Here is a 17005-nt window from a genome sequence, read left to right on the forward strand (position 1 = left end):
GTGCGGGGAGGTGGAATAACCCGCACTGGGCTATGCACTCGTACAGGAGACACCGTGCGCTCTACTGCGTAACACGGCGCCTGCCCGTACTCCCGCTATCCACGGTAAGCCTGGGAAGTGGGCGCAGGTCTCCTACCTGCCCTTGGCCCATTACCTCTTAGCCCCCCCCCCAAGAAATTTTTGGGGTCTCCTCTCGGGCTTCCAGCCACGTCTCCTTGCTGCCTCCTCATACCACCGCCTCTCTGCTTTCGCTGCCTCCAGCTCAGCTTTGGGACGGCGATATTCTCCCGGCTGTGCCCATGGACCTCTCCCGTCCAATATCTCCTCCCAAGTCCATGATACCTGTGTGGAATCCTGCTCGAACTCACGCCGCTTGGTTCTGGATTGGTGGGTGATTCTGTAACGGCTTTCCTCCTCCTCTTCCTCAGAAGAGGAGGAGCAGGGATCGAACCAAAATGCAGCGGAGTTTGTAGACATTATTTATTAAACAAAAACGAGGACGAAACGAAAACACTTGAATAAATTACAAAACATATAAACGGTGTAGACAGACCTAGACGACGAACTTACATAAAACATGAAGAACGCACGAATAGAGAAAATAGGCTACACAAATGAACGATGAAACAAACAAACCGAAAACAGTCCCGTGTGGCGCAACGACATACACAAACACAGGAGACAATCACCCACAACGAACACTGTGAAAACACCTACCTAAATATGACTCTTAATTAGAGGAACGCCAAACACCTGCCTCTAATTAAGAGCCATACCAGGCAACCCATAAACCAACATAGAAACAGAAAACATAGAATGCCCACCCAAACTCACGTCCTGACCAACTAACACATATAACAAACTAACAGAAATAGGTCAGGAACGTGACAAATAACACATATGGAATCACGTAGTAACCAAAAAACATATCAAACTCAAATTAAACAAATCCAAAAATATTTTATATTTCAGATTCTTCAAATAGCCACCCTTTGCCTTGATGAAAGCTTTGCACACTCTTGGCATTCTCTCAACCAGCTTCACCTGGAATGATTTTCCAACAGTCTTGAAGGAGTTCCCACATATGATGAGCACTTGATGGTTGCTTTTCCTTCACTCTGCGGTCTGACTCATCCCAAACCATCTCAATTTGGTTGAGGTCGGGAGATTGTGGAGGCCAGGTCATCTGATGCAACACTCTATTACTCTCCTTCTTGGTAAAATAGCCCTTACACAGCCTGGAGGTGTGTTGGGTCATTGTCCTGTTGAAAAACAAATGATAGTCCCACTAAGCCCAAACCAGATGGGATGGCGTATCGCTGCAGAATGCTGTGGTAGCCATGCTGGTTAAGTGTGCCTTGAATTCTAAATAAATCACAGACAGTGTCACCAGCAAAGCATCCCCACACCATAACACCTCCTTCTCTATGTTTTACGGTGGGAAATACACATGTGGAGATCATTCCTTCACCCACATCGGGTCTCACAAAGACACAGCTGTTGGAACCAAAAATCTCCAATTTGGTCTCCAGACCAAAGGACAAAATTCCACCGGTCTAATGTCCATTGCTCGTGTTTCTCGGTCCAAGCAAGTCTCTTCTTATTATTGGTGTCCTTAAGTAGTGGTTTCTTTGCAGCAATTCGACCATGAAGGCCTGATTCACACAGTCTCCTCAGAACAGTTGATGTTGAGATGTGTCTGTTACTTGAACTCTGTGAAACATTTATTTGGGCTGTAATCTGAGGTGCAGTTAATTGCCGATTTCTGAGGCTGGTAACTCTAATGAACTTATCCTCTGCAGCAGAGGTAACTCTGGGTCTTCCTTTCCTGTGGCGGTCATGAGAGCCAGTTTCATCATAGTGCTTGATGGTTTTTGCGACTGCACTTGAAGAAACTTTCAAAGTTCTTGAAATGTTCCGTATTGACTGACCTTCATGTCTTAAAGTTAAAGATGGAATGTAATTTCTCTTCATTTATTTGAACTGTTCTTGCCATAATATGGACTTCGTCTTTAACCAAATAGGTCTATCTTCTGTATACCCCCCCTGCCTTGTGACAACACAACTGATTGGCTCAAACACATTAAGAGGAAAGAAATTCCACAAATTCACAAGGCACACCTGTTAATTGAAATGCATTCCAGGTGACTACCTCATGAAGCTGGTTGAGAGAATGCCAAGCGTGTGCAAAGCTGTCTTTAAGGCAAAGGGCGGCTACTTTGAAGAATCTGAAATATAAAATATATTTTCATTTGTTTAACACTTTTTTGGTTACTACATGATTCCATATGTGTTATTTCATTGTTTTGATGTCTTCACTATTATTCTACAATGTGGAAAATAGTAAAAAAAAAATAAGAAATACCCTTGAATGAATAGGTGTTCTAAAACTTTTGACCGGTAGTGTAAATAACATACATTTTTCTGTTTCTTGGACTTATTGCACCCGTTACTGAAATAGTTGTTCCAGTTTAGATGGTTAAGGTAGAATTATATTTTAATGATAACATATTTGCTTAGGATCTGACTTGGCGAAGGCCACATGATGGAAAATGGAGGAATGCAACAACCATGTCTCTGTCACTAACAAAAACAGTCATGGGAAGTAACTCTACAATTCACTCGAAAGGCAAGGCACTCTGGAAATATGCAAATAAGGCTTTACACTAAGTGGTGTGTTAATTGAACACTGAAAATTGTGGGCCCATATGGACACAGGACCAGTATTAAATTTAACACTGTGTTGATTCAACACTGGAGAATTTTCTGTGTGGCTATGTGGATGTTTGGCGTAACTCACTTCACTCGTCCCAACGTTCTAGTAAATTTCCTTTCATGTAAAGTAAGTCAGTGTCTCACAAACATGCAGTCTGCTAAAAGCTATTAAAGATGAACACACTGTACTTAATGTCTCGATCTGGCTTGAAACGTCGTGTTTATACACCGGTGGTCCACGATGTTTGCGTTGATGTGCAAACAGCGTCCATCGTGTGGATGGGCCGGTAAACAGACGTGTGCGAGTCCCAGTGTGTTTGTTTGTGGTGCCATAAGTACACTGGGACTTGAGTGTTTTCACCTGTCCATACTAGGTCAAGTTTGAGAGGGTCAACAAGTGCCTTTTGGGGAACACAGGAAGGAGGATGGTACAGTATGCGTGTGTTTAGTCTGAGTTTGGGGGACACTTACAGTACACTGCTTTCACAAAGGATTTATGGTATTTTGCCTGTAAAAAAAATTGGGCAATGTTTATATGACCCACTTACAAACAGGTCCATTTTTACCATACACCTTTTATAATGTACCATGCCGGCACGACGAGGGCGAGTGTACAGATGTGAGTGGGCATCTATTTTAATAAATCCATTGAGAATATACACCATCAAAAATAAATCTGTTATTCATTTGTTTAGGCAGGTCCTAAGAAACATTTTAAGACTAATAAAATGTATTTTCAAAAGAATAGAAGAGCATATTTTGAGTTTATTAGACCTATGTTACGGGTCTGTGCAGCCATGAATTCAATAGTTGGTTATTTTGTTAATTAAACAAACAAGACACACCTACCCGATCACATTCAACACACATATTTAATAGTAAGAATTTAATGAAATGTAACAGAATAAAATAAAAAATAAATAAAAAAGGGTCCGTTTGAATGCTTTTTCTATCCAGGTTTATTCTCTTTCCTACCCTCACTACGCTTTTTTAGGGAGCAGACGTAGGGTCTTAACTTCATCATGCAGTGGCGGTCGATGCCGTTTAAGATGAGATGACACATTTACATTTTTTTCATGAGCATGGCCTTATTTCTATTAGATCATATTGGATGACTGTCATTCATATTCCATTCACCCAGTTCAATGGAACATCGATAAGTTTAGGCTACTACATGATACTCAAATGTTCCTTATACCCATCATGAGGTTGCTACAACCTAGCCTATAGTATGAATGAAAATTTACAATGTAGGTGCACGCAGGGATGCCTGCCTGGAGTCTCAGATGGCAAGTGTTTATACTTTTGGGACAATTTCAGCTCAGTCATGTGCTGTAAGGACAAACGCTGGGAGGCGAGTAGCAAGTACAGGGAGTGAATATTTAATGAATAAACAGGCAGGAAACAAAACACGAACAGCGTCTGGACAAGGGACACATAACGACATTAATGCTGACTCGGGAAAGAAACTGAGGAAGTGAAAAATATAGGGGAGGTTATTAATAACAGTGATGGAGTCCAGGTGAGTCTGATGAAGTGCTGATGTGCGTAACGATGGTGACAGGTGTGCGTAATGATAAGCAGCCTGGCGACCTCGAGTGCCAGAGAGGGGGAGTGGGAGCAGACGTGACAGTACCCCCCCCCCCCCCCCCCTCTGGGCTAGCTGAGGCGCGGGAGCCCGACAAGCCGGATGAGGCATGGCGTGGGAGCCTGACGAGCCAACTGAGGCTTATGAGCCTCTCGAGCCAGCTGAGGCATGGGAGCCTGCTTCGGCAGCGGCAACCGGACGCGACATCACCAGCAAAAACAAAAAACTCCCTGATGCTTCAAATTGTGGAGTCAGCATTCTGTAAGGACAGGGGCTGGGAGACGAGAAGCAAGTACAGAGAGAGAATGTTTAATGAAAAACAGACAGGAAACAAAACACGAACAGTGTCTGGACAAGGGACACATAACATAATATAATGTTGACTCGGGAAAGTGGCAGATATAGGGGAGGTAATTAATAACGTGATGGAGTCCACTTGAGTCTGATGAAGCCCAGATGCATGTAACGATGGTGACAGGTGTGCGTAATGATAAGCAGCCTGGCGACATTGAGTGCCAGAGAGGGGGAGCGGGAGCAGACGTAACATGTGCAGCAAAAGTATTTGACTGACAACAAACACAATTAGAATCAAGGTCCGAGGTCAAGGACAGCACATGAAATGAAGGGAGGGATGGGGAGAGGAGGCTACTGCTAATATTGTGCTTTCATACTGAAAGTATGTCATACTGACTTGTGCTTTCTGACCTGACCAGGAAGACCTCCTGTTTTTAGTCTTCCTCCAGTGGTCATTGGACACTTCGGGGGTCAGATGGGACATTATCCTGAAGGAGATCAGATAGTACTTTATTAATCCACCAGAGGGGATATTTGATTGCACCAGCGAATACTTACATCACCAATAAATTCACAATAAAAACACAACAAGGACAGATAGACACTAAAAGCAGCACATCATCAATGAATATAAAAAGTGTTCACGGTAAAAAGCCTCATAGGAGCATATGGTGAAAAGCATAGCCATATAGCGTCTGTAGCCAAATAGTGTCTGTAGCCTGGAGTGGCAGATGGGAAGTGTTTATACTTTTGGCACAATTTCAGCTCAGTCAGGTGCAGCAAAAGTATTTGACTGAAAACAAACTACTTGTATCCAGGTCCAAGGCCAAGGACAGCACATGAAATGAGGGGAGGGATGGGGAGAGGAGGCTACTGCTAATATTGTGCTTTCATACTAAAGAATGTCCAAACTTTGGAACTCCCCATTCCATTCTTCCACTTTAACCTGTACACTCATCATGATACTACAACATGTTTGAAAACCCCTTATGAGATATTCAGAGTTAGATATTGGATTCATCTAGACATTATACACCAGACCTGTAGAACCAAGATTTGTTCCTGTACAGCAGATCTGTAGAACCAGGATTTATTCCTATACAGCAGACCTGTAGGGCCAGGATTTATTCCTGGTCATCTAACCTGACCAGGAAGACCTCCTGTTTTTAGCCTTCCTCCAGTGGTCATTGGACACTTCGGGGTCAGATGGGACATTATCCTGAAGGAGATCAGATAGTACTTTATTAATCCACCAGAGGGGATATTTGATTGCACCAGCGAATACTTACATCACCAATAAATTCACAATAAAAACACAACAAGGACAGATAGACACTAAAAGCAGCACATCATCAATGAATATAAAAAGTGTTCACGGTAAAAAGCCTCATAGGAGCATATGGTGAAAAGCATAGCCATTAATATCACCAATAAATTCCAATAAGCCAAATAGTGTCTGTAGCCTTATAGTGTCTGGAACGATATAGTGTCTGTAGCCATATAGTGTCTGTAGCCATATAGCGTCTGTAGCCATATAGCGTTTGTAGCCATATAGCGTCTGTAGCCATACAGCAGCTGTAGCCATATAGCAGCTGTAGCCATATAGCGTCTGTAGCCATATAGCAGCTGTAGCCATATAGCAGCTGTAGCCATATAGTGTCTGTAGCCATATAGTGTCTGTAGCCATATAGCGTCTGGAACGATTGCTTCTGTAGCCATATAGCGTCTGTAGCCATAAAGCGTCTGTAGCCATATAGCGTCTGTAGCCATATAGTGTCTGTAGACATATAGTGTCTGTAGACATATAGTGTATATAGCCATTTGGTGTCTGTAGCCATATAGCGTCTGTAGCCATATAGCAGCTGTAGCCATATAGTATCTGTAGCCATAAAGCGTCTGTAGCCATATAGCGTCTGTAGCCATACAGCGTCTGTAGCCATATAGCGTCTGTAGCCATACAGTGTCTGTAGCCATATAGCAGCTGTAGCCATATAGTGTCTGTAGCCATACAGCGTCTGTAGCCATATAGCAGCTGTAGCCATATAGCGTCTGTAGCCATATAGCGTCTGTAGCCATACAGCAGCTGTAGCCATATAGCAGCTGTAGCCATATAGCGTCTGTAGCCATATAGCGTCTGTAGCCATATAGCAACTGTAGCCATATAGCAGCTGTAGCCATATAGTGTCTGTAGCCATATAGTGTCTGTAGCCATATAGCGTCTGGAACGATAGCGTCTGCAGCCATATAGCGTCTGTAGCCATAAAGCGTCTGTAGCCATATAGCGTCTGTAGCCATATAGTGTCTGTAGACATATAGTGTCTGTAGACATATAGTGTATATAGCCATTTGGTGTCTGTAGCCATATAGCGTCTGTAGCCATTTAGCAGCTGTAGCCATATAGTGTCTGTAGCCATATAGCAGCTGTAGCCATATAGCGTCTGTAGCCATACAGCATCTGTAGCCATACAGTGTCTGTAGCCATATAGTGTCTGTAGCCATATAGCGTCTGTAGCCATACAGCGTCTGTAGCCATATAGCGTCTGTAGCCATATAGCGTCTGTAGCCATACAGCGTCTGTAGCCATATAGCGTCTGTAGCCATATAGCGTCTGTAGCCATATAGCGTCTGTAGCCATAAAGCGTCTGTAGCCATATAGCGTCTGTAGCCATACAGCGTCTGTAGCCACACAGCGTCTGTAGCCATACAGCGTCTGTAGCCATATAGTGTCTGTAGACATATAGTGTCTGTAGCCATGTAGTGTCTGTAGCCATACAGCGTCTGAAGCCATATAGTGTCTGTAGACATATAGTGTCTGTAGCCATATAGTGTCTGTAGCCATATAGCGTCTGTAGCCATATAGTGTCTGTAGCCATATAGCGTCTGCAGCCATATAGCGTCTGTAGCCATATAGCGTCTGTAGCCATAAAGCGTCTGTAGCCATACAGCGTCTGTAGCCATACAGCGTCTGTAGCCATATAGCGTCTGCAGCCATATAGCGTCTGTAGCCATATAGCGTCTGTAGCCATACAGCGTCTGTAGCCATATAGTGTCTGTAGCCATATAGCGTCTGTAGCCATATAGCGTCTGTAGCCATCACACTGCCAGGCTCCAGCAGATACTGTGGAGGGGGTTCACCTAAAGTTAGTTCACCTAAATGATGTAATAAGTAACGTAACATATTATCTGTTGATCATGGGAGTTAAGGGAAACCCACTGGCCAAAAACTGGTTAAATCAACATTTTTTTTAATTTATTTTTTAATTTTTTAAATCTTTATTTTAACAGGGAAAACAGACTGAGACCTGGATCTCTTTTACGGCTGTGCCCTGTGTAAACATGTTGACATGTACAGTTTTAGACATACAGACAAGAACATTTCAAAACATACACAATTCAAAAGAAACAATCACAGACAACATCATATTGATCCTCCATAAGCATTTTAAAATGGGCAAGGGACACCAGAGTGTCTAACTTAAGTTGGATCTGCAGTTTGTTCCATAAATAAGGTGCAAAGGTACTGAAGGCAGTCCTACCCAACTCTGTGGAAAACTGAATTGGATTTTTTTCTCCTCAGTGTAAGAGAATTCACTTTCTTTTTACCTAAATCCAATGGCATGGTGAATTGTTGATTTCACGATGAATTCACGTAAGTTGACAACAACCAATTGTGAATTAAAACTAGAAATTGAACTGATGTCTGTGCCAAGTGCGAGGTTTTATGGCTTTCACAATTATTATTACCGTTGTTGTGGGCCAACGAATGGGCAATTATAGCATGTCCTATCTTCCACACTACCTTTTCCCATGGGAAGCAGCACCAGATAATTATTCTCCTAGTCTTGTTTTCTCCTAAGAAAGATGTTTCCTAAGACACAAGGTCACATTTGTGTGTGTGATAAAGAGAGAGAGAGAGAACGAGAGAGAGACTAACGCTTGCAAGAAAGGCATTTCATTGTACCTGTGCATGCGACATTAAAACTTGAAACTTGATTAGATACACTACAGCCATATATTGGACACTTATGGACACTTATGATCACTTATGATCACTTATGATCATGACAGATAAACCTCATACGATTATTGAACATAATTTCCAACTGAACAAGTTGTGGCCAAACCGGGGCCTGTACAGCTACGTGGTTGCAGGCTTTAGTCCCAGCCCAGCATTAATACATGATTCAATCGATCACTTAGCTGTATCAGGGCAGGAACAAAAGTAATCATTGGGAAATTCAAATCAAATCACATTTTATTTATCACATGCGCCGAATACAACATATGTGCATTGTGTCAAGAAGCAGTGCGGCTTGGTTGGGTTGTGTTTCGGAGGACGACCTTTGCCTCTCCTGAGTCCGTACCGGGGGTTGCAGCGATGAGACAAGACTGTAACTACTACCAATTGGGGAGATAAAAGGGGGTACAAAATAATAATACATTTCAAACATGCAGTGCAGATAAATTCTTCAAATTCATTATTATACAGCACTGGCAAACCATGGTTGACCTTTATCAAATCAAACTTTATTGGTCACATAAACGTGTTTAGCAGATGTTATTGCGGGTGTAGCGAAATGCTTTGTGTTTCTAGCTCCAACAGTGCAGTAATATCTAACAAGCAATACAATTTTACAACATATACCCAGGATATATGGAATGGAATTAAGAATATATAAATATATGGACGAGCAGCATAGACAAGATACAGTAGAATATCCAGTAGAATATCCCATCATAAGAAGGTTAATGTTCATTCTAGTATTCCTAATTCTATTGGCCAGACAAGGTCTTCATCGGCTTGTTGCTATGTAGGGCTGTTATGTAGGGTTGTTATGTAGGGTTGTTATGTAGGGTTGTTATGCACTCTCTACCTCCCACCAATTTGGGCGCATTCATTGTTTCATTATTTACATGTTTCATTATTTAAATTTATTTGCCCTTTGTTAAATATTTATCAATTCCCCGCTAAACAGCTCCCCAGTAATTAATTTACTGTTTAATCCTTCTAATTTCCTAGTAACATGACTAGATATCTAGAACATAGTGGTTACATCGGTCATTTATGTTCATTCATTCATTTCAATTACATTATTTACCATTCAAATTTTCTCGGAGTGGACACATTGTTTACAGAGCTCACAAACAATGCTACATTTGTGAGAAATATGTTTTTGCTTCATTTTATTCCATTGAAGGGTTTTTCTGCAAATCTACTTCAATTTATTTTGTTTGAGCTACACAGTCATACTTTTAACTTTGAAAAATTCGGTTTTATGTCTAACTGAATGGATATTGAGTTCATTATTGTTTCTCCACTGAAGGTGTTTCTGTGCTGGGGTTTTAAAAACATTTGCCAGCTATAATGAGTGTGTTGTTTTTTTTCTAGTGTGCGTGTACTGGGAAGTCCATGTGTCACTGTGAAGGAGTTAAAGGCAATAAGGTAACCAGAACACCAGCACACAGCTTTGAGACTGTATTGATTTAGAATCAATCAATTTCATACTACATTATTTATGCTTCATGATCACTGTTATTTCTCCCCATGATCTACACACACACACACACACACACACACACACACACACACACACACACACACACACACACACAGGGAGAAAGGGGTTGTGCAGGAGAGACGGGTCCACCTGGGTCGGTTGGGCATCCAGGCTCAGAGGGTCACCCTGGACCAGTGGGGCCAAAGGTAAGGTGTCTGTTATCATTCTTTACTGTCCTTTCCTCGGAAGTGTAGAACTTGCCCTTAACACACAGATCTAGGATCAGATCCCCCATTCCTTAACCATTAGGGGGATGAACAACCGTCTGACCCTGTTTCAGTGGTTTCTAACATCTCCCCTGTTTCATACCATGTACCAAAACCAATGTAACACACGGATGTTGTTCTGACTGAATTGTACATATTAGTGTGCAGAGACTTTTTCCTTCCTTCATTGCTACTACTGTGAATGACCTAGTCACTTCTGTAACTGCTACTTCTACAGTCACTGATAGTTACTACTACTGCACCTTCCTTCTGTTACGGAACCCAATAATTAGCCTACAGATAATGTTGCACTCACTTTGTCTAGGGGTCTTAGGCCTTGTTAACTGGTCCGTAACCTAATTTAAGATGTACATCTATGTTAGAAATCAGTCTATGTGCCCAGGGAGACAATACATGTACAAAAAAGAAAAATACAAAAGACATGCCCCAAACTAAAGACAAAAACAAACAAAAGGCCTCATGGCCACCAAACAAACCAAGCAGCCTTACAGCTTACCAGCTGCTACTATGACTGACTATCACCTTCATTGGCAGCACCTGATGTGCTTATCAACAAGGCTCAGCATTTGGACAAGGTTGCTGCTGCCCCCTGGGGGATGGAGTGGGGAAGTGTATCCTGTCAAAATGTTTGCCTAACTGTGCGCTAACACGACACTGCCCGCTACATAACACTATCATGAAAAATACTTTGATACAAGCAAGCACACAATTTTTCTTCAGGAAATTACGTTTTTCAAGTTTGAATTACTAGCTATCACAACATGCTCCTGACCCTCCTGATGTATTTAAAGTTTAAATGTCGATTCTACTGTAATTACAATAGGCTACATCAACATTAGTTTCCATTCATACAAAGCGTGTCGGGTAAATTTCCACAGTAGATTTGCCTTGGTAAATGAGGAAATACATAATTTCTATTGTACGGAGAACTTGTCAAATAGATAAATCCCTCTTAGTCTGTTCAAAAAGGACTATGTTGTTCCGGTGAAAATACCAACCAAGGCGAACATATCTCAAAAGGTTGCAAGCCGGACTAACAACAACATAATCTTTTAGGGAATGATAATTAGGTGACGAATAAAGGTTTCAGAGACATAAAGGAAGAGGCGAAGCAGGACGGAAAGCTCATCCCGATATGCATCTCACAAAGCCAGGAGTTTTTGTATGGAGGTCAATGAGAGAGTGTTGAATTTGGTTAACAAAAGATGTAATGGCTTATTTGCTACGTGTGGCTTAGTTGATCAAATAAATGTTTTGTAATGCTTAAGTTGTTACGAGTGTACTCCTATATGTAGGAAATACGTTGCAGACGCACAAATATATACCCCCAAGACATTTTTTAGGGGGGGGGGTATGATATTTATGCCTCTGTAACTTTCTCACTCATCATTATTCACGATTCATTCAGGATTATCTGTAACCATGGTAGCATCCACATTAGAAGTGTTTAGAAACATGTTATATTCTTATTTACAATAAAAGTGACAAAATACATAATTTACCATGAATTTCTATTGGGCACAAAATAATCTGAAACACAACCTAAACAAACAGCTAATGCTTCCAAAAAATGTGTAGAGTCACACACTTGATGTAGTCATTGCGTGCTATGAATATGGAACCAAATACTTAACTTTTTACTAATTTAATACACATATAAGTGAATTTGTCTCCAATGCTTTTGGCCCCCTAAAATGCAGGGACTATGCACAAAAGGTGTTGTCATTTCTTAACGGTTCACCCAATATGGATGAAAATGAAAGCGGACAGTTTGCACTTTAACCTCATCGTCATTGTATCATTTCAAATCCAAAGTGCTGGAGTACAACAACAACAACAAAATGTGTCAATGTCTCAACACTTTTAGAGCTCACTGTGTGTCTATCGGATTCAAAAAACAACAATGTCAATGTTTTGGTTGATCAAGAAGCCACCAGCAGAACACATCAGATGTCTAAAGAAACCGTCCTCCATAATAGTGCTGTGGACAAGGCCTTACGTAGTGAGAACGGGCGCCTGAACCTGTTCCTCCGCCTCTTTCTCAGCCTCACACTGGAGTCTAATCAGACTCACTTACGAGACTTTCTGAAAACAAAAAAGGAGGCAACTGACAAAATCAATGAGGAAGCAGTCAAGTACGTCAAGGAGAAGATCAGGGAGAATCCCTCCAGAAAGGTGAATCAATCTGTACCACTGTCTGAATTAAATAAAAGACCATTCTCTAGTGGAGGAGATTCAAAGCTCCCTGAGCTCAGGAAGTCTCTCAAAAGCCAAACTGTCACCTGCCCAGTGGTCACCTCTGGTCCCTGTGTTACTGACTTCAGAAGAGGAGCTGGATGTGTTTACCTGAATACATACTCTAGATCAGAGGAAACTCTTCTTCGGTTGCTACCAGTGGTCAAAGCCTCCAGAACAGCTCTGTAAGTATAAAGATTAAAAACATATGTAATAATTTCCTCTTCCTCCCATTCTACACCAGATTAGCTTGTCATTTGTCAGTTAGCTTGCAATTTTCACCTGGAGACCATGTTGATCCAATCAGGGAGATAGTGTATGACATTCAATCTCCATTTCTCTGTGGAAAGTCTTGCCAATAGTATCAATCAACGCACTGCACCTGACACTGTATTGTGTGTGACCATATTGTTTTGTCCATTGTCTAGGCTGAATGGATGTAACCTCTCAAAGCGATGCTGTGAAGCGTTAGTGTCAGTTTTCAGCTCTAAATCCGCACACCTGAGAGAGTTGGACCTGAGTGACAACAACCTACGAGATTCAGGAGTGCAGCTGATCTTTGCTGAACTTGGGGATCCTCACTGTAAACTAGAGACACTGAGGTCAGTATTCTCCCACATGGCAGTGTTTCCTCTGTATTCCTCTATATATTTCAGTGTAAACTTAAATGAGTAACACTAAATATAAAGTATGTAGAAAAGATAATGGTACATTTTTTAAACAAGATCATCTTTGATAACTAACAATCACCAAAATAAAAACTAGACAGTCAGTAAACTCAAGAAACTCAGGTAGAATCGCATCTGTTAGTAATACAGCCCTTATAGTTCCCAAACTTACGAAACTTTTAGCTGAATTTATCCCTAAACGTAATTCCAAGTTGCAGTATTCCAAAATACCTTTGAATGAAATGCCATCAAATATATTTCAAATGTTACTTATTTTAGGCAGGTTAGTAGTGGAAAGATTGAGCAGATAGTTTTGTATTGTTTGTGAACAGACAAAAATATGCCGTCTGAGTTCAGTGTGGACCATAATGCTAACAGTGTGGACCATAATGATAACAGTGTGGACCATAATGCTAACAGTGTGTACCATAATGCTGACAGTGTGGACCATAATGCTAACAGTGTGTACCATAATGCTAACAGTGTGTACCATAATGCTAACAGTGTGGACCATAATGCTAACAGTGTGGACCATAATGCTAACAGTGTGGACCATAATGCTAACAGTGTGTACCATAATGCTAACAGTGTGGACCATAATGCTAACAGTGTGGACCATAATGCTAACAGTGTGGACCATAATGCTGTGTGTTATTTGAAATTAGTACTTGAGAAATGTAAGTCTTGGTTGCATTGAGGACCAAGATAATAGTATTCAAATATTGCATTTATAACAACTACAGCTTCCCAAACATTTATAGTCACTTATTAAACATAAAGTTCTTATACAATAAAAATCTACATTTTTAGATGGAATATGAAGAAAAACAAAATGTTGGGCATTATTCACTCATTATCCCAAAACCCTATTTATGACCTTTTATAAATGATGGTGATCAGTTTTTGTGTCTTCATCAGATGCGTGTGAGTTGACACTGGACCCCAACACAGCAGACAGAGACGTCTCTCTGCCTGAGGAGAACAGAAATGTGACACGGATAGAAGAGGAGCAGCCCTATCCTGATCACCCAGACAACCCTATCCTGATCACCCAGACAACCCTATCCTGATCACCCAGACAACCCTATCCTGATCACCCAGACAACCCTATCCTGATCACCCAGACAACCCTATCCAGATCACCCAGACAACCCTATCCAGATCACCCAGACAACCCTATCCTGATCACCCAGACAACCCTATCCTGATCACCCAGACAGCCCTATCCAGATCACCCAGACAACCCTATCCAGATCACCCAGACAGCCCTATCCTGATCACCCAGACAACCCTATCCTGATCACCCAGACAACCCTATCCTGATCACCCAGTCAGCCCTATCCAGATCACCCAGACAGCCCTATCCTGATCACCCAGACAACCCTATCCTGATCACCCAGACAGCCCTATCCTGATCACCCAGACAGCCCTATCCTGATCACCCAGTCAGCCCTATCCAGATCACCCACACAGATTTGAGTTCTGGCAACAGGTGCTGCGTAGAGAGGGTCTGACTGGGTGCTGTTTACTGGATGGTAGAGTGGAGGGGAGCTGAGGTTCAGATAGGAATGGCTTACAGTGGAATCAACAGGAAGGCAGTGGGTCCTGAAAGTGGGCTCAGTTACAATGATAAGTCCTGGGGTCTTGTTGGATATGATGACTGTTTCACTGTCAGATGCAAAAACAAACTCACTACCTTACCAGTCCCCCCCCCCCCCCCCCCCCAATGAACCACCAGAACCACCAGAACACATTATACACCGCATTCACTGGGTCCCTTGTCCTTGTGCCAGGGAGAATTGTCTCTGTTTCCCCAGTCGCAGGAGCTCTACCTCTATAACGTTATACTATATATGATATCTAATGGCTATTCTTTATAATTGTCATTTTTTTAACGTTGTCTAAACTCTGTCACTGTATGTGTGGTCTTCATTTGTTTGTGTAATATGTGCTAAGCAATAGCATAGTGTAATGTTGGCAATAGAACTACGTTGTGTGTGTGTGTGTGTGTGTGTGTGTGTGTGTGTGCATGTGCGTGTGCGTGTGCGTGTGTGTGTGTGTGTGTGTGTGTGTGTGTGTGTGTGTGTGTGTGTGTGTGTGTGTGTGAGGGAGGGTGGGTGGGTGGGTGGGTGGGTGGAATGAATATGACACGTGTTCTTGTCAAAAGTCTAGATGATGTGGGTAAGGCAGAGTCAGGCGCAGGCCACAGAGATGAGTAATAATCGTAACTTTAGTCAAAAATCAATATTCCATGAAGGAGACAATAATCCAGATCACAAAGCGAGACAACATGACAATAACAAACACGCACAAAAACCAAGAGGAAACCAGAGGGTTACATAGGGAACAATGATATTGGAATGGAAACCAGGTGTGTACAATGAAGACAAAACAAATCGAAAATTAAACATGGGATCGGTGGTGACTAGAAAGACGGTGACGTCGACCGCCGCCCGAACAAGGAGAGGGACCAACAGTTCTACTGCACCGTACAGTGAAGACCTAGTCTTCTTGGGTTGGTCGTTCAAAAAATACATTATAAATACTAAATACCTGTAAAAATGTTCTAAATTATTGTTCACCCAAAAATATGTTTTAAAGGCATTGATCATTTCAGAAGACTGAAACATCACTTTAACTAAAACTGTGTCCTACTTCTTCTTCGCTTATAAGACTGGACACTAGACCTCTTTCGTAGATGCAAGACTTAAATGTTGGCAGTTACTTAAATATGACAAAGGGCGCTTCAAATATCACTTTTCTAAAGATGATGTCCCCTGTATTTGTAGTGTTTATAAGACACAAGACTTAAACGATGTCAGTTACTGATACATGAAAACAACTTCTGTAACATTGCAAACCCCTTAGTTCTACCCCAGGAAGGGATGAACGTGTAACGAGGTGTGTGTGTGCTTGCTTGCTAGTGTGTGTAATGTGGTTAATGCAGGGCATTGTTCTGATCCACAGTAATCCATCCTCTTCTCTCAGGCTAGGGTAGCACAATATGACTCGTCCATGTTTTTGGGGACAGTAATGTGTGAAATCACATCTGAATCATATTTTAATTGTCTTTCCCAGGGAGATGTGGGCCCTCATGGACCTCCAGGAACAGATGGCGATCGGGTAACTTTCCACAAATGTCTTTTCTGATATGTAAATGGTATGTGTGTGTGTGCGTGTGCGTGTGTGTGTGTGTGTTTGCTGTATATTTAGTAAATCTACAGTCCTGTTTATTTCTTCAGGGACCTGAAGGCAAAGAAGGATTTTCCACAAATGTCTTTTCTGATATGTAAATGGTATGTGTGTGTGTGCGTGTGCGTGTGCCTGTGCGTGTGTGTGTGTGTGTGTTTGCTGTATATTTAGTAAATCTACAGTCCTGTTTATTTCTTCAGGGACCTGAAGGCAAAGAAGGATTTTCTGCGACACCAGGTCTACCGGTAAGACTGTGTGTGTGTGTGTGTGTGTGTGTGTGTGTGTGTGTGTGTGTGTGTGTGTGTGTGTGTGTGTGTGTGTGTGTGTGTGTGTGTGTGTGTGTGTGTGTCTTTGTCAGTGTAATATTTACCTGACTCTTCCCTTAGGGCATCCCAGGCCTTCAAGGACCAATGGGCCAACCAGGTTCCCCAGGATGCAATGGGACAGAGGTGGAGTTACAATGGCGATTGTCCCATAAATCTCTCTCTATGTGAACCTCTCTGACAAAAAAAGGTATCACCCCAAGCT

The 17005-nt window shown here is 42.0% G+C and overlaps 1 protein-coding gene across 6 annotated transcripts in view; it reads left to right on the forward strand.

Moving 5' to 3' along the window:
• LOC129823709 (collagen alpha-5(IV) chain-like) overlaps positions 1 to 17005 on the forward strand; it is a 61607-nt gene that overhangs the window by 5007 nt on the left and 39595 nt on the right. For 5 of the 6 annotated variants that reach the window (XM_055882640.1, XM_055882641.1, XM_055882643.1 and 2 more), the window contains exons 2-6: positions 9987 to 10040; positions 10212 to 10301; positions 16364 to 16408; positions 16678 to 16722; positions 16864 to 16926. In XM_055882640.1, the coding sequence (XP_055738615.1) occupies positions 9987 to 10040; positions 10212 to 10301; positions 16364 to 16408; positions 16678 to 16722; positions 16864 to 16926 (297 nt within the window). Of the gene's footprint in view, positions 1 to 9986; positions 10041 to 10211; positions 10302 to 16363; positions 16409 to 16677; positions 16723 to 16863; positions 16991 to 17005 lie in introns of those variants that run through there. The other variant, XM_055882645.1, reaches the window with a different exon arrangement.

Source organism: Salvelinus fontinalis, chromosome 26 (genome assembly GCF_029448725.1).
Source record: "Salvelinus fontinalis isolate EN_2023a chromosome 26, ASM2944872v1, whole genome shotgun sequence".
NCBI classification, from domain to species: domain Eukaryota; kingdom Metazoa; phylum Chordata; class Actinopteri; order Salmoniformes; family Salmonidae; genus Salvelinus; species Salvelinus fontinalis.